Source organism: Syzygium oleosum, unplaced genomic scaffold, assembly GCF_021117445.2.
Source record: "Syzygium oleosum isolate NSW1041296 unplaced genomic scaffold, Sole_v2.1 Sole_v2.39, whole genome shotgun sequence".
NCBI classification, from domain to species: domain Eukaryota; kingdom Viridiplantae; phylum Streptophyta; class Magnoliopsida; order Myrtales; family Myrtaceae; genus Syzygium; species Syzygium oleosum.
Genome location: NW_026607523.1, coordinates 1,797,123 through 1,824,792, shown reverse-complemented (window position 1 = coordinate 1,824,792; position 27,670 = coordinate 1,797,123). Strand labels below are relative to the sequence as shown.

Sequence of the window (27,670 nt, the reverse complement as noted above, 5' to 3'; positions counted from 1 at the left end):
CGATCTGAGAGCTTGAGCTAGCCATTTGACCATAGTAGAAGCAGCATTGAGGGAGAGGGAAAAAGGCGAATTTGATTTTGAGATAAGTTTTCTGCAACTTTTTGTGAATATAAGTTTTGATGAATCCGAACCTTAAATACGTGAAAAATGGACTGTACCGATTAGACTGTTCGAAAAATCAACCCTCCAAAATTAGCCCGAGAAATCCCGCTCAAAAGAACATTCACAATTAACAGAGAAATCAATGGTCACAATTGGTTGTCGATTTTGCCACCATCGACGGGCTAGATTGTCAATGTAACTTCCTCTACATGCCCCCGCACAAATCTCAGAGTAGAAATCAAAGTTTATGCAATGGGCGTTCGTTACATCGATGTCCCATAGTCGAGATATGGGCTACTAATTCCAATGGCGCAAAATGTGACATCTTGATTTCCTTCTGTTTAGCATTGATCCTCAAGTCAGGAAGGAAATAATTAGAAACCATTTACTCTCGACCTGTCAAGCTAACTGACGAGACAAAGTGAGAGGAGGGTAAGTGATAGAAGCGGTTTTAAATAATCTATTGATAGACATGTTCCTTCTAAGCCGACAATACAAGTGCACCACCCGACATGAAGACCCGATAGAACATGATTTTCAAGGTCCGAGCTGCAGATAACACTTGACAAGACAACACTTTAGGATCACCTAATTCTAGGCAAGAATCATGAATGCTATCTAAAAGACTAGACATGCATTGATCCCTAAAGTTGGTACAAACGTAACTTGTCAAGCCGTCTTATCTATGTGTCACGCGAAGATCACCACTCATCAAGTATGTCTCGACAACCCACTCAAGGGGTAACCTATAGAATAGTGATTCAAGCACACAAAAGTACAGGGTTGGTCATTTCTCATCTCCTGAATTCTCTCTCTCACATAAACGCGAACTTGAATATGCTCCGGTGAAGTTCACAGAGAGTCAGAGATCAATCAATTCGATTCCCCTAGAAGCCAATTGCTCGATTACATATGGAATGGTAAGAAAATATGAAATACATTTGATCTTAAACTCCAATCAAAGTAATCATATCCTGATTGTATGCATAGGGCGACGATGGACATTGACAGAATCATATTTTCGGTGCTTGTCAATATTTCTTCTTTGATAAGTTTTATGGTAAAGTTTTAGAGCTAGCTTCTGGATATGGGAAATAAGGAATGGGGGCCGCCACTTAACTTTTGATTTTAGTTTTGACTCTTGCTGATCTGAACGCAGAAGGTATTCTCAAATGGGACGCACTTCAAAAGGTCTATGGCATCAACCTTTTTGGCCGTGGAAATATAACCTTCCTAAAAGTCAAACCAAAAACTTTGAAAATCAATTATAAACTGCTTCAATTTCCCACATATTCTGTTTTGAGAAAACAAAATGCCAAAGATTGTATTAAAGCTGCTGTGGTTTGCCGAAGCATTCAAGGGGACTGGTGAGGATGTAGAATTACCTTTCTTTTTCCGGGATAAAATGCTGGATATTCTGTGATTGACATGAGAGACCGGAAAGCTTCAATGTAGTAATCTGCCAAATTTACGGTTCAACCAGACCTTCTCCTGATAATAGAAGAAAGTAGATTGCACATGTCACTACCTCTTCTCTCACTAAAAAAGTTTGCTTGATCTTATTTTGACCACGGGCAGCACATATTCCTGTTCAACTTTTCTCTCTTATGATCAGGAACTTGAAGCACATACCAGAGCAGGTTAAGTGCCCCAAAATAGCCAACTCGTTAATCAGTACCTTCCATTCTGTGAGGAAGTGAGCGGGGAAGGAAGCAATAGAAGAAGGCCTGCATGTAACATTCGCCATGGGCATGATCACTTCTGATATATTGCGTCGGAAAAATTGTGATGATGACTAAATAAACTGCTCCATTTCCACCAAAACTGAAAGCTCTTGGCCTGGGGCGGGTCACTTGAAGTGATCGTCTGCAGACGAGCCACTCAAGCAATACCATGCTGGAACTCCACACCTCACTCTTAGTTGTTAAACTGCCAGTCTCAATGCAATCAGGAGCTCAACTACATGCGTTCCAATCACCTGCCCAAGAAAATCAGATATAATAACCATCGCATTCTTGTGGCCCCAGTCCATCACTTACTTGATATCAAATAATTAACTGCAAAACAGATGGTATGTAATAGACACGAAAAAACCGAGAAAGCTAAATTAAGCTAGATTTTCTTTTTTGGCCAGTAACTAGATTCAGCTAGATCAACCATCATAAATTAATCAAGATGAAAATGATAAGAAAGCTAATTTTTCTCCGATGGAAGGCAGGAAGGATGTCTGCATGCATCGGAATCAGAAAGTATCTACAAAGAGATAAAGAACACAAATTAAACTTCATCATTAGATCTTTTGAATCTAGAAAAATAAAAAATATATCTTCTGATTTTACAATACAAATGACTATGAATCCATTGCGCCAAAATTGCACTTCTCAACAGTAATAGGAAAGGTAGATTCTGACAATTAAAATCTTGACCAACAACATAGGCCAGTCATGAATGGTCATAGCAAACTAGAAGTCATAAAAATCGCAGACTTTTTTCAATACTAGAAAATTCTGATGGGATGCTATTTGGCAGAACAGTCACTCTTTTGTCCAGATTGTAAAGAAAGATTTCACTCAAAATGTTTTGTCTGGAAACACTAGTATTTCAGCTTTTTCCCCTCCAAATGTACGAGGATATGCAGCTGGTAGCATGTATCCTTGTAAGAAGTTGAGCCATGGAATGAACCAAAACCACACATGCACGAAAAAATGAAAATAACGTGCCAGGAACACGAAGCTTCACACTCAACAGTTCATCATACCCCTCGATCCAGCCACCATCTGCAAATTTTTCTGGAAAATCTGACACACACACACACACTCCACTGAACAAATCTTGAGAATTGATGAACTTTTCTCAATCCAACTATCTAATTCATAGATCTACCATTATAAACTAGTTAGAAAATAAACAAAGAAGAGAAACATGAGTGTGGAGAGGTGGGTTGTTATAAAGCAGTTTAGCAAGAACAGTTGATGCTTAGTTCTTTGAGATATGCATCCAGGTAACTGAGTAGGCAACAGATTGATCTCCACATCAGATTTGGACTCAATGGCCTAGTGGGTCCATTTTGCAACGGATAGATTCTCCCCATTGGACTCCATAAATGGTATCAAAATCCTTCTTCCTGCATGGAATTGTATAGGCTAAGATAATCCATGCCGGAACAGAAATCTTTTCCCTGGACAGTTCAAGTGAGGGTATTAACCAAGAATAGGATTCTAACTAATCTTCTCAAAGGACTTGATTGCACAATCATCTAGAAGTAAGCAGAACTGAGTATGATACCAAGATTTTAATTGCTACTGCAATTATCCACTTCAAGATCTTAAACAGAGAAATTTTTTAAAGTCAACACAAATATTATGCAGAACCACTAAGGACATATTACCAAATTTAACCTAAAGAAAACATGCACTGCGAAGATCACAAACAAGGGCCATCTAATCCATCTCTCTCTAAGCCATGATTGAATAGAGAAGAGTTTAGAGAACTAATATGAACGTTGTCTGAATTTTCTAAAAGGTGCTTTTAGCAACCACACTCTGAACAACTTCAGTTCTGGGCAATTCTGCATTGGATCAGTACAGTAACTAAAAAGAGATCAATTCACATTACATAGACTAAGAGAAACCAGATCTCATGAGAGATATGGGGAGCCTAAATCATTCCTGTGCAAAAGCACTCATCCAATTTGCCACTTTCACTAGGAAGAAAGAACCTCTTCAATCAATCTTGAAGATAATGTAATCGGCAATCAACATTGCCTGATAATTAATTTGAAGCCACACAAGATAGTAATTCGATATGTTACCTGAACTCCTAACCCTTCAACCCGATAAGCTTATACTCAGGTTCCTCCAAGTAGTCTCCCAATCTTAGTCTGCCATGAGAGCTGGATGTACCATGAATTAGCTTTTCTTAGGCATGTGTTCAAAAACAGTACCAACTGAATTTGTTCTTTGCTGTCTTCACACAATATGATGCTCCACAAGACCAAAAAGTTGAACGTCAACAGCACTTTTCCTATAACCAAAACGGCAAAAGGAACTCCAACATCATTAACATATCATATCCGGAGCATATGTTTCATTTCTCAGTTGAACATAAAGCACCGCAAAAGCTCAAATAAGGAAAGTGCATTTAAGCTTTGGGTGCATGTGCAAATAATCAGAAAAAAGAACCTAGCTATCCCTTCTAGCACAAGCTTTCTTCACACACCCTTCAAAAGTTTAAAGTGCTATATGAAATGAAGCCGTGCTAATCCCTAAATCTTTCTTGGTCATGATAAAGTAACTGCATTCCTGAAAAGGTGGACTTCAAACTGGAGCTAACAACTTGTTAAATTGAACTCAAATGAATCTGATGGAGAGAAACTAAAAGCTATTTTTTACACCTAAAATCTTTCTCCAAAATCAAAGACCGACACAGACTTTATAGGAGTCATGCAGCATATCCTGACCAACGCAACCACATGAAGATAACCTTAACTGATCTCTCGAGTATTCATAGGTAGAACTCAAAGGCTAAGGTCAAGGTAAATTTTTCTCCCCAGGCTGACATTCGTGACTCAACATTACCAGTCCGATTTGGAAAGAGAAATAAAGGCTGATCAAGAGCAGCTACGTGTTTATTTAGAGCTACCATCAATGCACAGGTCTCCTTAGTTTCTTTCAGTATATAGCAGATTGAATCTCCAATCTATAGAGCAATTATTCCGAAAGTTTACCAATCAGGGAAGTGTTTTCAGAATATTTTCGTTTTCTGGAAGGTTTTTAATAAATATAGTAATTCAGAATATTGTCACCAGAAGATTGCATTTTACTTTTCATGTGATCTCAACAATCTTTTGATAGTTTCTAACAGATGCACGCAATGGTTCTAGATTGAACAAAGCAAAAGGTAGTTGTTTGCTTTCAAACCAAAATTTAAAATTTATTGTCCAGATTTCAAACGATTATGAAAGAATTATTTATGAATCTACATGCCAACATTTATATATTTGAGAGTTTCGGGTGTTTCAAATTAAAAAAGATCAAATCCATGAGCCATAAGATTTAGATTAGACTAAAAGCAAAAGTTAAGTCAATCTGGAGACACCATTACTAGGGGTTTTTCTCCAATTGATGCTTGGCAATTGGTGCTAAAAATTTCTACATCAGGGGATTTACTCCCAAACATTATGAGTAATAGATGAGATGCAATCATAAGATTGATGCATTTCTTTGGTAGAAGTAAAAATCACCAGCAAATTTCACTCTGCCGAAAGAACTCATGGCTCTAGTCCCATATGCCTTCAAGAGGCAAATCTGACAGCATTGTCACTCAGCCAGAACTTTTCCATTCAATCTTAAGTAGCAGTTAGCCACAAGACGTCCCAGCAAAAACTGCCAGTCAACTTTCCTCCCAAACCCCACCCTCTCAAGATAAAAGCCCATTTAAAGTTCATTATCAACTTGGTGAATACTTGTTTCACGAACTCTAATAACTTCAACAGTAAATCGGTAAGCTGCAAGTACAACTCTACAGCTAATTCACACTTTTGTTTTTGCTATCACTTACATTGATATGGAATTTAAACCAGGTGTTAACTATAAAAGAGTCAGCAGGGCAAGAACTATTACTACTTATGGTTACAAACTTTAAAGCAATAGGAAGACCAAACCTGTTAGTCTTATCAGTAAAATCTTCATTTGTATAGGCAGAATGAGATCAACTTGATGATATTTCTTCAGCCCCACAGTAACAGTCCTTCATCTTCTGTGCCAAACAATATACAGCATGTACAATAAATTTGAGAATAGGTAGACGTTTATCCACCATTGCATGAGAGTCTGCATCATTCACAGCCGAACCAAGTACTCGTCACATTTCAACCTTCATGGTGCACCAACACCATTACTCATAAATTTAATCACACTACGACTTGGTTCAATATACTGTCTATTTCTATACATATAATCGTAAGTAATGTACATCAAGGAATTTAAAAAGAGTCTCTTTTCAGAGGCACCACTGAACAGCTCAGCACTATTCTGCGTGCTTTCATAGGCTCTCTCAATAATTCTATCTGAAACCTCATCAAAGCCGAATGAAATTTCACTCAATTTCTGCCCCCACCATAAGGTTCTCTCAGGCATTCCCTGCTTCAAAAATTGTGACAGCAATGTATTTACCGTAACCACATTTGGAATGAAAGACATCTTAATCAGTTTAGCAGTAACTATCAACGCACGATCTAGTATGTCCCTGCAGATGCCATTCATCATTGTGTTATATGTGACTATATTTGGAGCAACACCTGCTGCAGCAAGCTCATCAAGTGTCATCACTGCTCTACTCATTTTCCTGCTACAGCAAAAACCGTGGATTCTTATATTAAACGTTGTAATATCTGGGTTCCATCCACTGGCGTAGATTTCATTCATGAATTTATCAGCACCAGCCGTGTCAAATGCTTTGCAATACCCATTTATCAAAGTGTTATATGTGACTATATCAGGGGTTAACCCAATTCGATGCATATCCATATACGCATCCATAGCAGACTTCAGTTTTCCGTGTTTGCAGAAACCATCAATAATAACATTGGAAGTAAAGACATCCGGAAGAAAACCCTTTTGCCTCATTTCTCTCTGCAACCTCACTGCTTGCTTTAGCTTCCCACAGTCACAAAAACCCCTAATCAAAGCGCTGTAGATATAACTGTTTGGAACTAATTCTTTCCTTAACATTTCCTGAAAAATATCGTATGCCTCCTCCACAAAACCTGCTTTTGATAGTCCATTGATGAAGGCTGAGAAGGCAATAGCATCAGGAGATATACCCCTGAGTTCCATCTCATCCCACAAACTCTGAGCCTGAGTTATGTCCCTTACTTTCAAATATCCATCCAAGAGAACTGTAAAGCCCACTTTGTTGACCGGGAAACCCCTTTCCATCATATCATACAAAAGACCTCTGGCTTCTTGCAACCTTCCTCTCTTTGACAAACCCAAAAGAAGAGAGCTGGATGTGGATGAAGAAGGTGACAGACCAAATCTCGTCAGTAGCTGATAAATCTCATAGGCTTTATCGTGCATCCCGACCCTACCATAAGCAGCAATAATTGTATTAAATGCAGTCAAGTTTACAGGTTCTCCTTTCTCAAGTATATCCCCCAGAAGTTCCACAGCCTCATCTATTTGACCAGTCCAACACAAACCTGCAACCGTTATATCATAGAGGGAATCCTTGGGAAGCAAGTTAGACGCAAGCATATCCTTGAACAATCTATCACCATCATCTTCCCTTCCGAACTTGTAATAACCACCAACCAGAATATTAAAGGTGACACAATCAGGAGATATGCCATTGCTCCGCATTTCTTCGTAAAGCATATTTGCCTGAAGAATGTCCCCTGCTTTAACATACCCGTCCATGAGAGAGTTATACATGAAAGTATATCCGGAAAGACCCATCTCGGGGACACTGTCGAAAAATTGTCTTGCTTTTGCCACATTGCCATCTTTACACAAGGCACTGATGACAGTATTTAACGTAACATTGCTAGGTCTACAACCTCTCTCAATCATAAGATACACCCAGTTTATTGCTACCAATGCCCTCCCGCCAGCGCAATATGCGCCAATCAGAATGTTGTAAGAATAAACATCAGGTCTGAAACCGAATTTTCCCATCACATGAAACAAATTCTCAGCTATTGTAACACGACCTTTCCTACAAAACCCAAGAAGCACTACATTTACAGATTTATTTGAAGGAAAAGGTCCCCTAAAAATCATGTCTCTAAACAACTTCCATAGATTACTGAAGTCACCTACTCTAAGCAAAGACTTCAAAAGAATAACCATTGCAGATTCGCTAGGCATCAGGTTCACTTCCCTCATCCTACTCAGAATCCCCACCGCCTCCTCACTCATCCCCACATTCAGAAATGCCCGCATAAGCGTATCAAGAATGGAGAAATCAGTTTCATAAAGGCCGTGCTTCTCCCACATAAACTCTACCAATTCCTTACTCCTGCACAGCCCAATTCTACTGATCAGCCACGAAGTGATATCCTGCGCGAGGAGACGGAGATCCTCGGCCGCCAACATATGCGCAGCCACGCAGCACGAGCGGACTTCCTCCTCGGAATCGCCTGCGAACACGAGCTTGAAGAATGCAAAAGCAGTATGGCGGGATTGCAAATTCTTCAATATCTTCACCAGGAAAAAGGGGCAGAATGTACCGAAAAAGGCCTTCAAGACGTACCCTTGTCTCCGCTTTATCAGTCTGGATAATCCGACAATGAGCCTTCGCCTTTCGTGCGAATTAAGGAAGCACAAATTATCAGCGCGCGAGCTCGAACGGGGCAAGAACTGACGCAAGAACCCGAAGCCGGGACTGCCGTCGGTCGAGCTAGAGCAGCAAGCGGAGTGCGACAGGCTTCGCCTGAAATGGGTTCGAGGAGCTAGGGCTTCTTGGAGGTGAGAGGGCGTGAAGTGAACGGACGCTTTCGCTCCGGGGTCTACTATGGAGTGCGACTTCGGTTGAGACGGAGGGACGGAGGCAGGGCAATGCACTCGGGGGTTGCGCACCCGGCGCAGGCTAGCTGACATCCGTAGAAGCCAGAGGCGGACGGCGTTTCGCGGCCGGATGTCCCCGCGCCCGAAGGTGGGAGACGGCGGCGGCGCGGAAAATGCAGCCACTCCTCGCGAGCGCCGATCCCTGAGCAAGCAAGAAGACGACGACGACGACGACGGCGAGGAAAAAGCGAATTAAACAAGAAGACGAGACGACGACGACGCCGACGTCGTTTTTTTGTTGGCACGTTAAAAGGTGTAATTTTTTTTTTAAATTTGCATTAAATCCATTCTTGTCTTAAATTCGAATAGAAATAAATAACATGTAAAGAATGACAAAAATTGCCACAACTGTCCTTTAATTGTATCGTTCTAATTTATTTGATTAAATAAACTATGAAATTTTTCGAAAAAATAAATAAACAAAATTATAAATAGATAAGAAAATTGAGGGAAATTCTACTAATGTGATTGTTAATAAATTGCGGAAGATCCTTAAATTATCTCAAACGGCCGGTAATTGTTTGATTTGGCTCATTTTCACTTTTAATCATAACTTTACTAATTAAACGAGCTATTATTATCTTGAAAAGAATGAAAATTAGAAAGTTAAAAATGGAAAATAAGGATGTTGCCAACGAATGGCCAAAAAATTAAAAAGGATGAAGAGGAGAAGTGATACGAAGAGGAGTGAAGGATTATCGAATTATGATATTCATAACTTAGCACATGACAATCATAATTTTAGTTAGTCAAAAGATTAATAAGAGCAAGAAAAGACATTATAATATTACGTTGTCAGGAAAATATAACAAAAGTAAATTTTATATAAAAATCCCAACGCAGGTTCCTGGATTCTCGGTGTCCAAGATTAGGTCTCCGACACCAAAGCCCGAGCCCATCGAGATAGGGCTCGTGACCTCAATGCTCTTTCCTAGGACCTCGACCCCTGTGCTCGAGTCAATTGAGTTCAAGCCTGGGCCTTGATGCCTGCACTCTAGTCCATCTAGGTTGTGCCCAAAGCTTTAGTACATGTGCCCAATGCCTCGGCACTTGGGTTTACAAAGATGGAGCGTTTGATCTCGATACCCGAATTCTATCCCCAACACTCGGGCCAGGGTCTACAAAGGTCGTGCTCGGGTCCCTGACGCTCGAGCTTTGATCTCCGGCACTCGGCCCCGAATCCACAAAGGCCATGCCTGGGTCTTCGGCGCTCAAGCTTGGGTCCCTAATGCCTAAGCCAAGGTCTACCGAGGCTGAGGCCTAGGACATTGGTGCCCTTTATCGGGTCTATCGAGGCCCGAGCTTGGGCCCCAGTGCCCATGCCTCGATCTCTAGTGCCCGAATCGAGGTCCATCGAGACCGAACCCAAGATTTTAGTATCCATACTCAGTTTTTTGACTGCTTATGTGTAAGTTACTAGAATCCGAATAGTGTATTTTTATTTTGAAAAATCAAATCAAATTTTCCATACCAAACAACGGAAAACATTTCAGCTCATTTTCAGGTTTTAGCCGAGCACAAAAAAATAATATTACCATTTTGCCAAAAAATAACTTTATAGAAAATATTTTTTTAAAAACATTATATTTTTTGCGAAATATACGTAAATCTTCAGGAACTCTCTGGAACTCCGGCCCCAAATGCGGACGAAAGTCTTCTGCTCCATTCGCTATCCTCCTCCTCGAACTCGAAGCAGGGTTTTGGGGTTCTGAAAGCAGCCACTGCAACAGAGACGCGCACACCAGCACTGGTCATCTCCTTATCCATGGCGTCCACGTTCGTCACGTTCCCAAGACCCTTCTCCGTCAAACCCACCGCTCCCTCCTTGTCCAACCAGAGGCCCCTCGGTACAAGTAAAGCCTTCTACATACGCACACGTTATCTCCTTTCGCTTCGCTGTTTGCCGTTTCTTCTTTGGTTGACGACCGTGTTTCGACCCCTGAGCAGGGCTGCGAAGGAGCTCTTTGAGAATCAACGCGGTTGCCACGAAATGGGAACCCACCAAGGTACCCTTTTTCTTTTGAAGAATTCGCGAATGCCCTTTGGCGGGGTTCTTTTTCTTTGCTCTTCTGTTCCGTTGAATTGCACAATGTGCTGCTGCAAATGGGTCTTTGGGGCTTAATCTCACGGTGGTGAAATTTTGTTGGGGGAATGAAGGTTGTCCCACAAGCTGATAGAGTCCTGGTTCGCCTTGAGGAGCTCCCTGAGGTACATTTCATTGAAATTCTTCTCCTTGGGTAATTCGAACTGTCCCCTTGTTTTGAGTCAGTTTTGCTATTTCGAATTCATGGCTTGCTGACATGTCTTGAACCTTACGAGCACTTTATGCTTTACCTCGAATATGTATCGTGCAAGTGGGAATGCTGATATGTGATCGAGTTCAGATCGAATAGCAGTTTGTTCATGGCAGTTTTTTCTGAAGAACTGTTAAAAGGGATCGGACAGCAGTTTGTTTTCTGCGGATGCTGTATTCCAAGCAGCACGCACTTTGGACAAAAACGATTTATAGTCTTGTTTATTGAGCGGTTCGGATGGAGTGGAAGATTTGTGTGTCTATGCTCGACTCCACTAGTAACGGGGAACGATCTAGAAGGAATTTTGTTATAACTAAGCTCATGTCAGTTCTAATAATGTAGCAATGGTATATCTGAATGGTGTTCTTTACCAGCAAGAATTATCACGCATTGCAACTTATGTCTTGTGGCATATACGGCATAATCCTCAATTGCTTGTAGCACTTTTGCTTGATCTATTGCTTAATGCTGCAGAAATCTGCTGGTGGAGTTTTGTTGCCTAAATCTGCTGTCAAATTTGAGCGTTATCTGATGGGCGAGGTGAGTACACTACTGCGATTTACCATATTATGTTGATTAAATTTTGTTTCAACTTCAAGCAGGATTACTGGCAAAATCTCAGCTGAACCCAATACCCTTGTTACAGGTTCTTTCTGTTGGCACAGAAGCGGGGGTTGTGGATTCTGGAAAGAAGGTAGGAAATTCTGTGCTTATGCATGCGTTTGTGTATGTGTGTGTGGAGTGGGAATCGTCTTACGGTTGGTTCCAGAAGTTCTAAGCTAACCTGAATTAGTATAATGGTGATTCTCATATTGCACTTTGTAGTTCTACTATAACATCGTCTTTTTCACATTCCATATCTTGTCAACTCTCACATGCTAATTCACCACCAAGGCACGCCTGGTGGCAAGGGGGGTTGGGGGTGGGGAGGGAAGTCCGTGGTTCAAACCCTGGCACAAGCAAAAAAAAACTCTCGCGTGCTAATTCTTAAGCTCTCTGCAAACGCATTGTGGGAGATCAGTGCTCTGGGGGCCATCTTCTTGAGAGTCAGAGATACTAGATTTCTTTTGGTTCCAAGAGAGGGAGATAGAGTGGCAGATTTTCTTTTGTTGGGCTCTTAGGGATTTTTGTTTTCTGGTATTTATATCTAGAAAACCTCCCTGTGCTGGCGAGGATGAGTTGTCTTTCTAATTTATGGTTGTTAAGCTGTAGCTTCAATGGGATGCATTCATGTAACTGTATTACGTTGTAGTTGGTTAGATGAGTCTTTTTTTACAGCCGAAAAAGAATTAAATTCTCAACTGAAGAAATGTTTCTATGTTGCAGGTGCTATTCTCTGATGTAAGTGCCTACGAGGTATGCCGGTTTTCTTTAAGATTCTTCGTGAATGGCATCTTTCCATCTACATTCGTTCTGTGATTATCAAATATGACACTGCCTTCCAACAATGTTAGATGTCCCTTTTGCTGCATCAAGTTCTTCAGTGGAGATTTGTCATTACTCAAAACACTATCATTTCTTTAATCTGCTTTGACTGCTGTATTGTAATGGATACTTTAGCTTGCCTGGACTGATGAAGAAGACCCCAAATGACAAGGAACTTGTTCCTTTAGAAATTTTTAGTATACCTTTCTCTCTAATCCATCCTCGATGAATCTATTCTGAGAGTCGGCGTAATGAGGTTCAGCTATGCAGAAGGAAGAGGTCTCTGGATAGGGAAATTGTTGGTTCCTCTGTCTAAACAATATATTCAGTTGGATGCTATCATGCAACTTTCTTTTCATGAATCTCTCTAAAATTACCAATGGCTGGTCATTGAGGAATGACTCTGGAGGATTTTCAAGTCCTCTCTACAAGCAGTGTAGGCGAAACAGTTTTGATACTGGGTAGATGTTGTTGGTCCTTGTGAAGCAAATGAACTTTTAAAGCATATCTTGCACCTCCCAGAAACTAGCATCTATGTTCATGCAGCATTAATTTGCATTTGAAGGCTTTCACGTTAATTAATATCTTGATGTTATTAATACTCATGCAATCGAATTGATGAATTTGTTGTGATTTCTGCAGGTGGATCTGGGAGGAGATGCCAGACATTGCTTTGTCAAAGCGGGTGATCTATTGGCAGTGGTTGAATAGAGATTTCGCTAAAAGCTAATGTTGGGCATTGGACGTGTTTTATCAAATTTTTGGCCTCTGTAAGGTGTAATTATAGACGCGCCTATTTAAACATCTCTTTCGCGGTGAACGGCCAATAGTTGATGCAATTTCTTTATGCTTTATGAAAAACGAATTGATCTTGATATGCTTTTCTGATCATGTCATGTGTGCATTTTTGCCCCTTCATCTCTTCCCTGTGCAGTTGTATGCATTTAGATTTTTAGAAGCAACCTGTTCGTTTGAACACCTCTCTCTCTCTCTCTCTCTCGATTTTTTCCCATGTATGAAGCTGAGACTAATGCTAATTCACCACTGTACCCCTTAACAACACCATAAAATCACTCTTTCATTGTCGTTGTCACAGCCATTGCAACAACCCCCAAACCATCCAATTTCTTCTACCATCGTCATTGTTGCCTTTGATCACACTTGACCTGCACCTCTGGTCCCAACGGTCGGCATCGCTACCTCGCTGTTGGACAGGTGTGAGTATTTGTACGGAAGTTGGACTACTTCAACTGAAACAATTTGAAACTGAGACTTATTGATTATAGGCTGTGGATTTGGAGGTTTATATGACTGTAGGAACACTAACAGGTAACGTATTGTTTTCCTTGGTTCAACTCAGGCATCAAGCTACAACTAAGTCAACTCAGGAATTTTGATGCAGCGTATTCATCGACAATGTTAATGAGTGAATTTTAGTGACCACTTTAAGAATGTTTACTGAAAGCTAATTTTGCTTGGAAAAACTGGAGGAAGTGAAACCATGCAAAATCTGGTCAATTTCAAAACACTGGCTCTGTGGTGCTTTTTTGTACGTTACAAGATTTTATCTGTTGAGCTTCAATTTCTGGGCTATGTTGGTCCTATTTCCGTTTGATACAGGGCTGATGGTACCCTTGACTTGACATCCTTTGTTCTATTCCACTAAAATCCTCGTTTTTGTTTTGCTTCGGGGTTTTGCTATGAATCATATCTTCAATCGACCCGTCTTGCCTGCCAATATGAAGCTCGTCCAGGAGTGGAATAATCAATATGCTAAGAAGCGTAGACCGACATCATAACTTAGTTAAGCAAATTAAGAAAACCTTAAAACCAATAAAAAAGAAATTCTAAAGCATCTTGAAAGATCTAAAATTGTCCATAATCCTTTCACCAATTCCAAGTCAACTCTATAATAAGATGCCCGCAGAATTTCTCTGGCAAAATTTTTGAACTTTTAGTTAAGGTTACAGAGGTCAACCAACAGGTGAGAATAATGTCCCTTGAATACCAAACTATGTTCCCACCCCCAAATTTTTCTCATTGAGCCATTTGCTCAAGGCATTAGTCTTTGTTGTAGGTTTGATTTACAGACAATTGCATCAATTTCAAAGTAGCTATCGAGATGTTGGGATGTGATTCTCTCAATCAATTGATTTGATTTATCATCTCCATATCACGGTATATCATTCCTCATTGGTGATTCAGTCATGATGAGAGGTAGTCCATTAAGGGTGTCTAGCATTGACAAAACTGTTGATTACTTGTAAGAGTATGTTCAAATCATGCGCCATTAGGTGCTTGAATCATTGCTTACTGGACGAGCTCATCATCCCGTCCCATCGAAATGCAAATGGAGGACTCAAGATCGAGGATACGCCTAAATCCAAACTTGTCCTTCACAAATTAACCAAGATTTCTTAAGACTAATGATAGATTGGCGAATCAAATCGAGAGCTTGCAAACCAAGTTTTAGATCACTCGGTGGTTAATCAGCATAGAGTGCCAAAAAACAGGACCGTTACTGTGAAAGTCCCATAATCAGAGTTCTTTCTAAAAGATTGCTTCCACACGCCTTTGTTTCGACAGGTTAATAATTTACTTATGTTTCAGATTTACATGTCCCAAGTCTAAAACACCTTGTTAGAAGGGGAAGAGACCAAAATGCTGTCAAATCTATCTCATCTTAATGGTAGCCTTCAGGCCGATGAGAAAACCTTCACGGAAGTCCATAGATTAGCACGACGCATTAGCTTTAACCCCTGTTTTTTCGACAAGGAAGCCTATTTTGGTAGACAAACCCAAGAACACCTTTTCAAGAGTAGGTAGGCTATATAAAACCCGAGTGGGTTAGCTATAACCTTTTAATGCATGCATGTATGCGAGTGCCCGAGCGCTGCCGGGGAAAGCAAGAAAAATCAGCTTCAATCCCCTGTCACACCTGTTCCTATAGATTAGGTTGTTCATCTCCCGCTATCCCCTCCTCCAGACATATGCTTGCTAGGAAAAGAAACATTAAAACAGGTAATGAAACCTGAAGATGAACCCATCCTTGCCCTTTCGCCAATAGTACATGTTACTAATTAAAGCCTCAATGGAAGACAAGAGAAAACAACAATTATGGCGAAAGACAGTGACCATCAAAACTCAAACAGTCTCAACTCTACCATACCCTCTTTCCTTTTGGGGGAGTACCAAGCGACGACTTTCCCAGATTTCAAGAGCCTGAGAGAGTAGCTCAAACTATAGATTAAATCCTCGACATGCGGGCCTTGTCTTCCTGATAAAGAACCCAGGGAGAACTTGGAATCTACACGGAACATGATCGGCCCTGCGACCTAATGATTCAAGCCCAAAAATCAGACTCTACTATCAAAGAAGCTGCTTATGAGATCCTAACAGGCAAGGCCAAATGTAATCTCTTCTGTACAAGCTTTAAGAAATTCACGAGGAAGTGTGTGCTTCATGGCAAAAAAGAGGTAAGCAACTTGTATGAAAATAGCATTTGATGCAAGAAGAGAGACTGATCTTTGTGACAATGCTCGTGACAGAGAGCTCTATAGAACCATTGAAGGTACATTTAACTTTTTCATATTATTGAAATAACAAATCTCCTTCTGCTCTAGCAGATAGTTCATTTTAAGCTTCACAGACGCCTGTAAGTTCCTCTCTCTCTCTCTCTCAAAAAAGAAAAACAAATTCAAAGTGGGTTACAGTGCTCCATATTACACTACTATTATATTAATAAGAATTTCACATCAGATCTCCTGCTCTTGCAGATAGTTCATTTTAAGCTTCAAGGATGCCTTTATGTTCCTCTCTCTCTCTCTCAAAACAGAAAAACCAAATCAAGTGTGTTACTGTGCTCCATATTACACTACACCACTATTATATTAGTAAGAATTCACTAATGACCATCTCTCTCTCTCTCTCTCTCTCTCTCTCTCTCTCTCTCTCTCTCTCTCTCTCTCTCTCTCTCATATCATTTCACTAATGACCAGAACCTTGGCAATCCAATGATGTCATGAGCCATCATCCTTGTCATTGGGTACTATCAGATGACAGCTTCTCTATAATTTCTTTTTCTTTCTATTTAGGATAATCAATCTTGCAAGTTGCAACTCCTTTTGTTTTGTTTCTATTTAGAAACTTGGGTCACTAACAGATCTGCCGTTTCTATCCTATACTACTTCCCTTAGCTAATACTCAAAGAAAAACACACAGCTTTTCCCTCTTTTGATTTTCCCCTGCCCTTCCATGTAATGCAAAACTGATAATGTAATGGCTCCTTACCAACAAACATACGCACAGGAATTAGACCAATTCAAGTACAATAAAGTACCTGCTGCTGAAAAATTAAGTTCACCCTTGGAGAAGATGATGGCCTACGAAAGCTGCTCACTGATGAACCACTCAAAACATTGAAAACTCGCTGGGCCAATGCTGATGCAGAGGATATGTCTAGGCGAGCATCTATACGGGTGAGGTCACCGTATATTTTTCTAAACTTCCCGTGTTGGAAAGTATAGCACACTGAACCATATAAATCAGCACTGAATGGTCTCCTCTTTGCACTAGCAACAGGAAAAATTCCACCTTCCCTTGATTCAACAGCAATAGGAAACTCTGGATTCCAAAACCAGGCCGTACATATGCCACCTAAAACATAGCATTTCATAAGGCTTTAACCTCACAAAAAGAAACTACAATTCTGTATATGATATCAATTATTAAATCGACAGAGGAAAGAAACATTCATCATAATATAGTCAAGAAGTCCATGCAATCAGCCAAATGTTGAAAAAGGTGTTCCACTTTTCTCTTGATCAGATAGTTAATAAGCAAGTATATCATGACTATACACAGGCAACACGTACTGTTATTGTTTCCCTGTAACATGCATACTGTTATCAATTCTTAGCAGAAGAGAATTTAGACTCATGAGGGACTGAAGAGGTTTGAACCAATGCGGGACTAATGAGCAAAATGGATGTAGCAACAGAACAAGAATAATATCGAGGTCAACCTTCCTCTTTGACATTTCATACATTCTAAATTCTAATAGTCCTTTTAAATTCAATTTGGGACAATCATGTCTATTAGCAAAATGTCAAGTCTGTCCTCACTCCTCTATAGTTCATTTTATTAAAATTAATTCTGTCCATGGCTTTCAGAATCCTGTGATAAGATGAGAACAGACCCAGCATATTCTTCAATCTGGCCAAGTGATACCATCATTCTCCATCAACTTCAGGGTTGATGGGATGCTATTTACTGGATGTGATGTAGTTTACACACTGACATTGCAGCTTGGATACCATCACTTACCCCAACCTAACACCATTACAACAACTAAAGATAATGCCGGCTTAAGATAATGCCTTGATTGCTCAATAAACATGATATACAACGTTTTCTAGTAGTCTTTAAGTCTGCAACTACAATAACTAGCAAGTTATCTTAAAGCCACCAAGTAATTTACAATAACCTTTTCTACCAGTCACCTATAAACTTGCAAAAAAAAAAAATGAAGTTTTTGACGTGGGAAGTAGTTTCAAACCCCTCTCTCTCTCTCTCTCTCTCTCTCTCTCTCTCTCTTTCTCTCTCTCTCTCTCTCTCTCTCTAAATAATTCCAAGCACTGCAGTTCCTTTATAACAACCAAACCAATAAATCATGACCTTTCATCAATTAGAATTCACAAGTGCAATGTATACAGTATGCTGCCTCACATCTGAGATAAAGAGACTCTTGATTCATCATCTTAGCAGTGTGAAATTAGTCAATTCGTTCAAAAGATAATGATAGAAAATTTAACGATATTAATTGCAGGAAAATCAATCAAAAAGTACTAAAGTGGGTGGGGATGATACCAATTATGGCAGATACTGCAGAATGAGGTTCATTAAGACGTATATCATATGAGGGCCTCCAAAAGAAGCCCTTCTCTGTCTTTACTATGACATCCTCTTTAGTCTCCTCCTGCCTCCAAAAGTCTTTACTCTTTTCATAAGAAAAGGCAGCCTTTGCGCATAGGCCAGGCATTAAAACAGAAGGTGGTTCAGCATTTGTCGAATTAGTGGCATGGGGATGACCACCGTTCTTGTGGATTCCGAACCGGTATCTGAATCCAGACTCAGAAACAAGGGACAAAAGGTCCAATGATATTGATTCAGGAACATCCCAATATCTACCGTTATGATCCAGAAATAACCCAGGCCAGGCAGCCTCCATCATGATATCATGATTAGGGAGCTGTAGGTAAACAAGCACACAAGACCAAACGACCTTAATTGGCTGTTAAACTAGAAAGCACTACAAATAAAATAAAAAAACCAACATGTCCAAGACAGAACTTTTTCTATTCGTACAGCTAAAGGGACACATCATTTGCTTGCAATAATTTTGTTATAAGACACCGAATATGATAATCCTAGTTATTGTCAAACGGAAGAACATCTACTGGACAATTTCTAATTTTCACTGATTCAGCTTCATGGTATACCAAGATCCATCGCGTATCTAATTATATGGAATGCCATCATACCAGTAAGTTCCATATTCCCAAATGCTTAGTGTGGCTTCTGAATTAAAGTCAACATCCTACATGTTCTGAGATGTACATTGATATTGGACAAAGTTCATATTAGTGACCCAGCAAGTGTTCCCAAAAAATGCATTATGCAAGCGCGGAGATATTCTTTTTGATGGCAATAGAACTAGCATACTGATAAGCAAGTTTCTTAGTGGAAGCCATCAGAAAAGCAGCAATGCTTATTGGGTGGCATAGCTTAAAGAGAAAAACAAAGCATATTCTTATTGTGTAGATCAATACATGTTTTTTTAGCAGAAAACCCATTTGAAGATTCGTGAAACAAAGGTCCCAAGAAAAGGAAGCAGTTTCCTTCCTATGAAAATAAACATGCCTGTATACACGTGACTAGAAAAGTCAAAGCTGCACATTGTGAACCTTATATCTAGGGCAGACACGAAAAACAAAACCAAGTAATATGACATTTCTGATGAAATATGAGGGAGTAAAGTAACTAAGATAGTCTGAAGCACATGCCTTGTGAAAGAGCATCAGTTTGTGGCGGCGTCTTTCCTTCTCACCAAGCTGTTCTGTGCCAAGAAGAACTGATGTCGAGGGCAACAGAGAAAGCTGTGAGCACATACCAAGTGAGTAAAGCGACTTATCCAAGAAATGTTTTGCCACATCCTTCAATGCTGAAAGCTCCCATTCATCAACACTAGAAATCTCCGCTTTTATGGAATTGATCAATTTCTTTGGTCGGAATTGCCCAAGCACTCCAAGCCACCTATGCAAACCGAGTTAATGTGAGCTTAACGGTTTAAAACCACACTGGTCGGAAAGGTGAAATTAAGACATCCATGCTTGTGAAAGTGATTCTCAATCACTACCTTACAATGGAATGACTATGATAGGATTCAACTTCACCAATCATGCCAAAAAATGAATGACTATGACTCCCAACCTACGTAGAGTAGACCCATTTGTCTCAAAGATTAACTTATCAAGAAACCATCTGGCAATTTACATCGAGATTGTGACTCAACACTCCTCACACATAAGCCAGGCTAAACTGCGAGGCACGGGATGAGATGAAACAACAGCACAACAGAGAAAACCAGCAAAAAACCAAGAGCTTAAATAAAACAAACAAGAACCGAGACCAGGACATCAAATTCACACACCGACTTAGCAGAGCCTTCTTTGGAAAATCTCAAGCAATCACTGCAGGCCAATAACACAAATGGACCTCATATTGTCATTTGCAGACTTCAGCTTTTAATCCCAACTGGGGTAAGCAGCCAGGAAGGGCATTATCATCTCGGAGGACTATGAACAGTAAACATGATTCGGTCATTTCAGATAGACCACAAAACCATAATTCTCAAACAAACTAAAATTCGGTCGCCCAACGTGAATGCCAAATTCCAAACAGCCACAAAACTGCAGGAAAAAAGAAAAACTACCCAGCAACAAAAAATTCGCAGAAAACTTCAACGCGAAACATCAAACAGAGCCCATCGCCAAAGCTCGACTCTTTTTTACCCCCTCTTTCCTCACCAGTTAGCAGTGGCGGGCCTCAGGAAGAGAGACTGGAGAGAAAAAGAGCCCAGCTCCTTGTGGGGGGTGGGGGAATAGGAAGGGATGATGCCCAGAGGGAACCCATTGCGCAGAAACGAGAGCTGCTGGAAGCGGAGGGCCCGGCTGGCGACGGCGCCGTCGAGGGGGACGGGTTCGCCGGGGACCAGCTTGGCGGAGCCGTCGAGGGCCTGAGGGGAGGCGACGTTGAGGTCCCAGAAGGCCGCGTCCATGGCCGTCCTCAGGTTCGCCATTCTCTGGGGCGGAGGCGGAGGCTCGAGCGGAAGCTGAGCGTATCGTGCGCGGCGGGTGCGGAGTGCCGCTTCGGCTGTGTCGTTGTTGCTCTTCCTTATCTGCGAGCGACCGGCATGTTTTGCTTGTTTTGAATGATGGGCGAGGGAGCAGATGAAGGCTTGGGTTTTTGGAGGATTCCCTCCTGGGTTTTGTGAGACGAGGTACCACCCTTTCTTGTTTTTTTTTTTATGTCTTTTCAAGGGTAATGGCACAAATAATCTATGAATTTTGGATCGATATATAATGCGATTCCTGAATTTTTAATTTGTTTAATATGATCCCTAAACTTTAGTCCAATGTAGTCGGTGAATTTTAAATTTATTTAATGTGGTTCCCAAACTATGGCCCAATGTCCAATGTGATCCACGAACTTTCAATTTGTTCAACGTGGTCCATGGACTTTTGATACATGTTCAACTTAGTCTCCGAACTATGTGAAGATATTCAATGTTGTCCTTTCATTAATTCAAGTTTAGGGACAATATTAAACATTTTCATATAGTTCGAGGACTAAATTGAACACGTACCAAAATTCTATGGATCACATTAAACAAATTGAAAGTTCAAGTATCACACTGCACATTAGGCTATAGTTTAGGGATCTTATTAAATAAATTAAAAGTTCATGGACCATATTACAGATTGGGCAAAAATTCAGAGACCATTTATGTCATTTTTTCCTTTTCGTTTCTCCACTAAAAGGAGTATTTTTACGATTTTCCAACTTTTTAGTTTTACTTTTCACGTCAAAGAATTTAAAATGGGAAATTATTACAAAAATAATCTGATGTTTGTACATTTTGAAATGCTTACGGGTTCCAGATTACCAAAAAGAGAAGAAAAACAAAGCAAAGGTCGCAATAAAGAGACCTTTGTTTGCACCTTTCAATTAATAAACTGAGCTACTAAAACGCGAGGTAATTAAAAAATAAAAGATTCAGACATATAGAGTAGTGTTATGTGCATCAAAATTGATCTGCAAAATTAATTTATTCAGTGATGTGATAAATAAAAAAAATCAAATAGTTAGATAAAAGGATCATACTTGGCACCCACTAAAATAGGGAAATTACTAAGAAAGTCATAAACCTACTGCATTTGTGTTGATTCAGTTCTAAACATTTTAATTTGACTATTTTAGTCATAAACCTTTTGATAATTTGTTAATTTAATCCTAAACCTTTTAATTGTGCCAATTTAATCTTAAACATTTTAACAATTTAGTCTTTTCGACCAAAATATAGCGTCTAGTCAACGCCGGACATCTTGTGCGGCACAATCGACACTAACGTAGATAATTGCTCGTATTTTTTTAATTTTTGTATTCTTTTTTGTTCAATTTTCTTTTCTTTTTTCTTTCCCCCTTTTAGAGGGCACGGAGGTCGCCGACCGACCCTCGCCTAGTCTGGCGAGGGCATCGTGGCCCTCACCGACCAATAGGCGAGGGTCATGACCATCGCCTAGATCTAGGTGAGGGCGGCGAGACCAAGCAAGGGTCATCCCCTAGTCGCTTGTGGCCGGCTAATGTTAGCTGGCAATCTTGTCGACCAAGAGTTGGAAAAAAAGGGAAAAAAAAAGAGAAAATAGGATAAAAGGAAAAATAATAATAAAATTCAAAAATTTTTAAAAATTATTCATGTCAACATCGGCCATCGCCAACCATACAGTATAAGATGGCCGGCATTGACCAGAATATTACGTCAGCATTTTCCGACCAAAATTGGTTGAAAGACTAAATTGGCAAATTGTCAACACGTTTAGGACTAAATTGGCACAATTGAATGGTTTAGGATTTAATTGGCACTAGTGCAATAAGTTCAAGACGTTTTTGGTAATTTCTTCCATTAAAATATTGTCCGATTATTTATTATGTCAGTTTCAAAATTTATTATTAGTACATCGAGATCAAGCTAAGAACTACATTGCTTCTTTCCAAGTCAATGGATTTGTAGTGTCCACTCTATTGCATCCCTTGCTCGTAAACATGGGATATGGCTCTTTATTAAAAGGTCATACAATCTTTCTCTCACGATAAGAGTTGAATAGTTAGTCTCGTCTAGGTTTAGTTGATTTCGCGAAAAATAAATGATTTGAAGATTATTTTCTTAAAAATAATTGCTTATCTCCCTTACAGAAAGAAAAATGTTTTCATTGTTCACGAACATATTTGGATATAAACTGCTGTCGGTATTGCATTGGCTAACTATTTCAAACGGTACATATTTTTTGAAAAAATGTTTTATTTGTCTATTTGATCACGTGGCTTGTTGCAGAAGCAATTCTGTCTTCACACAAAAATAGGAAAACCTCTTAGGAAATGAAAGCTCCTCTTAAAGTGTATTTGTTTCGCAAAAATTGAATAATTTAGAAAATATTTTTCTAAAAATGATCGACCATATCTCTTACAAAATATACACGAACGAAAAATATTTTTATTGTATCTAAATTGTCTTCGACGATGAAAACATTTTTCATCGACTAATTATTTCAAGCGATACAAGCGATTATTTTTATGAAAATATTTTTCAAATCATTCATTTTTTGCGAAACAAATGATGGGTCCTCCCCAACTATATCGGGACACACGAGAAGATAGGGACAATTTAGAAAATTTCCAAAGTATTATCTAGTGCAAAAAGGGTAAAAATTTCAGTAAACAAGGAAATATCCAAATAGACCAACATCCAGCGCCCAATCAACTGGATTGGCCTAGTAAAGTTTAAAAAAAGGAAAATGTAAAAACCTAGGAAATGTAAATCCACAGCATTAAATCAGGACCAAATTTCGTGGTGTAAATTAGATGGTCATTGCCACCCAAAAAATAAAAAATCAGATGCTCATTTGCTCCTGATTTATCTCTTCCTAAATTGGCTCAATTTCCTAAAAAGAAGAATTTGTAACCTAAATTGCTCTTCATTTCCATAATACAGAGCATGGATCAACCCCTTATAAATTGCTGCATGGTCTTCATTTCATCAACCCGTTCTAATAAGCAAGAAGAGAGGGAAAAGGAACAGAGAAAAAAAACGAAAGATGAATAGCTTACTCTGCACCTTGTCCCTCTTCCTAGCCTCCTCTCTCGTCCTCTTCCATGCCAGATCGGTGGCTGACGTCGTTGCGGACACCTGCAAGAAGTCCGCGGCCTCGAGCCCGAACGTGAACTACGACTACTGCGTGAAGGCTCTCGGGTCGGACTCGAGGAGCAGCTCGGCGGACGTCCAGGGCCTGGGCCTCATCGCGCTCAACCTGTTGGAGAGCAGCGTGACGAGCACGGCCTCGCACATTCAGGAGCTGCTGAAGCAGAAGCAGGACCCGTACGTCCAGAAGCGCCTGACGGATTGCTCGGACCAGTACTCGGACGCGGCCGACAGCTTGAAGGGAGCGGTCGGGTCGTACCAGGCGAAGCAGTACCTGGACGTCCAGACCGCGGTGTCGGCAGTGTCCACGTACGCGGACACGTGCGAGAGCCAGTTCAAGGACAAGGAGGGCGCGACCTCGCCGTTGACGAAGCAGAACGGCGACGTGACGCAGCTGTCTTACATCGAACTTGCCATTGTTGTCATTGTTAAGGGCTCGTGAAGGGTTCGGGATGATGACCGGGGTGCCTCAAGAATAATGCTCGTTTTTTGTCCTTTGATTCGGTCATGGTTTTGCGTTGTCCAGCGTTATAGCTCTGGAGTTTTGTTTTGGCTTCTTGCGCATTACCAATGGTTATCGTGAATTTTACTTATGACTTTTAAATTCTTATATATGAATTTAATGGTTCTTAATTTGACTTTAATTTAACGTGCGAGGCCATTAAAAAAGACCTTCCAAACCATATAGATCGGTCTATGTAGATTGATATATAATATGTCCTCATTTTATAATGTTTGAAATAACTGTTAAATTGAAATTTTGGAAGGAAATTAATGACGTTGCCCTTTGCATAACAAGGCATGAATTATGATTTACACTTAACAAACTATTTTGACCCAATTTGAGCTCTTTTTAAGGAGGCGAATGATGGTCGAATCATTTTCTATATAAATATACTATTAGAAAGAGGGTATGGATATTTTTCATTGTGCAATGTGGCATGACATTCGATTATACTTTTATTCACCACTGACTTCAATTAAATGTATGTTTTAGGCTTTCTTTGTTTCGCGAAAAATAAATGATTTTAAAAACGTATTCGTCAAAATGATTGCTTAAATCGTTTACAATAATGAATAAACGAAAAATATTTACATCATTTACAAAAATATTTAAACATAAATTATTATTGATGACGAAAGCTTTTTACAACAATGGGAAATTTTTTAAGTGATACCAATAATCATTTACAGGAAAATGTTTTCCAAGATAAAAACAGAGCCTTAATTTCTTAATTTTGTAACCGATCTCAAATATATAAATTATATTTAATCATTTTTTTAATTGCAAGATAAAAATTGTCAAAATAAAATTCTTTTATTTAGGTATCAAGGTTAAATTCCAAAGAAAATCAAGAAGGTAATTAGAGACGCCATCTAGGTATTTTTTATATGACCACATAGGATTTCTTGTAATTGAAATATTAATTAAGTTTGAATAGTTGCTATATTCACACAAAGTAGGAAGAGTGTCAATGATATCCGATTTAAAACTAAGAAATCATTCAGCATTAATTTCTATAACAAGGGATTGAATGAGATGTATATGTCATCATATATTTTATACTCACTAAGTCTATTGAAACCTTCACCTTAGAGTCACAAAATATTTTCCCTAATCTCATTTATTTCCATATTCTCTCTAAATAAATTGGATTGAATAAATGTCTGTTTTAATTCTTCAATAACTACACAAGACTTTCCAATCCATTTGAAGATTTTTAAATATGAACTTTTGATATTGAGACTATTTACTATAGCTTTCCTACGATAGTTTTAGTTGTGAAAAAGAGTGTTTGGCGAGCACCTCAACAGCTACAACACCTCAAAGTTATGGCAGCTTACAATACTTCTTCAGGAAGCCGTATATGTAGTTAGTGAAGAATTAAAATACCGTTTTACGTCATCACAGTGCAATGAATGTATCAAATACCGTTCTACGTCCCCTTTCTTGTTTGAATGATGATGATATGGATTTAAATTTCTTCATTTTGTCCTAGGACTAAGTCTCATTCTCCCATGGCTATTGTGCTTTTTAATTGGAAATATTGTCAAAGAAGTTTTAAGCCGTCTATGTCATTACAGTGCAATCAAATATATAAAATACCATTTTACGTCCCCTTTCTTGTTTGAATTATGGTGATATGGAATTAAATTTCTTCATTTTGTCGTAGGACTAAGTCTCATTCTCCCATGGCTATTGTGATTTTTAATTGGAAAATTTGTCCAAGAAGCTTTAAACCTATTGTATGACAGCTAATTCAATCATAAACTTTCCAATTTGATCAATGTAATCTTAAACTTTTTGACGATTTTTCAATTCAGTCTATTTGATTTCGCCAAGAAATGATGACATGGAGGTTTAGTCGGCGCTGACCATCTTACGTGGCATGACCGGTAGCTAACGCGGAAGAAATGAATCGAAACGACGTTATCTTGGAAATTTTTTTCAAATTTCCTTAATTGTTATTCTTTTCCTTTGCTTTTGTTTCTTTTATTCTTTTCTTTTCTTTCGTACACCAGTTTTTGTCTTCTTGGGGGCTCGTCGGCCATTGGCTAGGGTCGCAACCCTCGCGAACCACGAGGCAAGAATGAGGCGGACACCACTTACAAGGAGCTCATCAAGATGGACAACACGGAGGTTGAGTTGTTGGAAATATTGAATAAATGTCTCTTTTTAAGCCGTCTATGTCATCACAATGCAATGAATGTATAAAATACCATTTTATGTCCCATTTCTTGTTTGAATTATGGTGATATGGATTAAAATTTCTTCATTTTGTCCTAGGACTAAGTCTCGTTCTCCCACGGCAATTGTGCTTTTTAATTGGAAATATTGTCCAAGAAGTTTTAAACCTGTTATATGTCAACTAATTCAATCACAAACTTTCCAATTGGATCAATGTAGTCTTAAACTGTTTGACGATGTTTCATCTTTTAATTCGGTCATGGTTTTGCATTGTGGAGCGTTATAGCGCTTGAATTTTGTTTTGGCTTGTTGCGCATTATCAATGGTTATCGTGAATTTTACTTCTGACTTTTATATTCTAGTAAATGAATTTTAATGGTTCTTAATTTAACTTTTATTTAATGTGCGAGACCGTTAAAAAAACCTTCCAAACCATATAGGTCGGTATATGTAGATTGATATATAATATGTCCTCATTTTATAATGTTTAAAATAACCATTTTATTGAAATTTTGGAAGGAAATTAATCACGTGGCCGTTTGTATAACAGGGCATGAATTACAAAGTACAATTAACAAACTATTTTGACCCAATTTGACCTCTTTTTGAGGTGGCAAATGATGGTCGAATCTATTCTATATAATTATACTATTAGAACGAGGGTATGAATATTTTTCGTTGTGCGATGTGGCATGACATTCGATTGTAGTTTTATTCACGACTGACTTCAATTAAATGTATGTTTTAGGGTTTCGTAAAAAATAAATGATTTTAAGAACATATTCGTAAAAATGATTGTTTAAATCGTTTACAAGAATGAATAAATGAAAAATATTTACATCATCTACAAAAATGTTTAGACATAGATTATTATTGAGGACAAAACCATTTTACAATGAGTAATTATTTTAAGTGATACAAACAATCATTTCTAGGAAAATATTTTCCAAATCGTTCATTTTTCGTGGAAAAAATGGAACTTTAATTTCTTAATATGTCCTCATTTTATAATGTTTAAAATAACCGTTATATTGAAATTTTGGAAGGAATTAATCAC

General features: G+C 39.1%; 4 protein-coding genes across 4 annotated transcripts; 2 read left to right on the top strand and 2 right to left on the bottom strand.

The window, feature by feature from the left end:
- Positions 1-1,285: 1,285 nt before the first annotated feature.
- On the bottom strand, positions 1,286-8,861 carry LOC115691951 (pentatricopeptide repeat-containing protein At5g41170, mitochondrial-like). The gene is made up of 3 exons (XM_056305803.1): positions 5,765-8,861; positions 3,914-4,125; positions 1,286-3,226 (listed from the first exon to the last, which is right to left on the bottom strand). The coding sequence occupies exon 1, from the start codon at positions 8,700-8,702 to the stop codon at positions 5,979-5,981; it is 2,724 nt and encodes a 907-aa protein (XP_056161778.1). The 5' UTR covers positions 8,703-8,861; the 3' UTR covers positions 1,286-3,226; positions 3,914-4,125; positions 5,765-5,978.
- Positions 8,862-10,280: 1,419 nt separating this feature from the next.
- On the top strand, positions 10,281-13,279 carry LOC115691966 (10 kDa chaperonin 1, chloroplastic-like). The gene is made up of 7 exons (XM_030618715.2): positions 10,281-10,522; positions 10,617-10,675; positions 10,827-10,877; positions 11,438-11,503; positions 11,610-11,657; positions 12,290-12,319; positions 13,031-13,279. The coding sequence occupies exons 1-7, from the start codon at positions 10,435-10,437 to the stop codon at positions 13,097-13,099; spliced, it is 411 nt and encodes a 136-aa protein (XP_030474575.1). The 5' UTR covers positions 10,281-10,434; the 3' UTR covers positions 13,100-13,279.
- Positions 13,280-15,413: 2,134 nt separating this feature from the next.
- LOC115691958 (protein TRIGALACTOSYLDIACYLGLYCEROL 4, chloroplastic) lies at positions 15,414-20,833 on the bottom strand. The gene is made up of 5 exons (XM_030618710.2): positions 20,476-20,833; positions 19,453-19,702; positions 18,257-18,638; positions 16,728-17,044; positions 15,414-15,723 (listed from the first exon to the last, which is right to left on the bottom strand). The coding sequence occupies exons 1-5, from the start codon at positions 20,745-20,747 to the stop codon at positions 15,526-15,528; spliced, it is 1,419 nt and encodes a 472-aa protein (XP_030474570.2). The 5' UTR covers positions 20,748-20,833; the 3' UTR covers positions 15,414-15,525.
- Positions 20,834-23,779: 2,946 nt separating this feature from the next.
- Positions 23,780-24,517, top strand: LOC115691963 (putative invertase inhibitor). Its single transcript, XM_030618714.2, has one exon. It carries the CDS (start codon positions 23,821-23,823, stop codon positions 24,364-24,366), a length of 546 nt encoding a protein of 181 aa, XP_030474574.1. The 5' UTR covers positions 23,780-23,820; the 3' UTR covers positions 24,367-24,517.
- Positions 24,518-27,670: the final 3,153 nt, after the last annotated feature.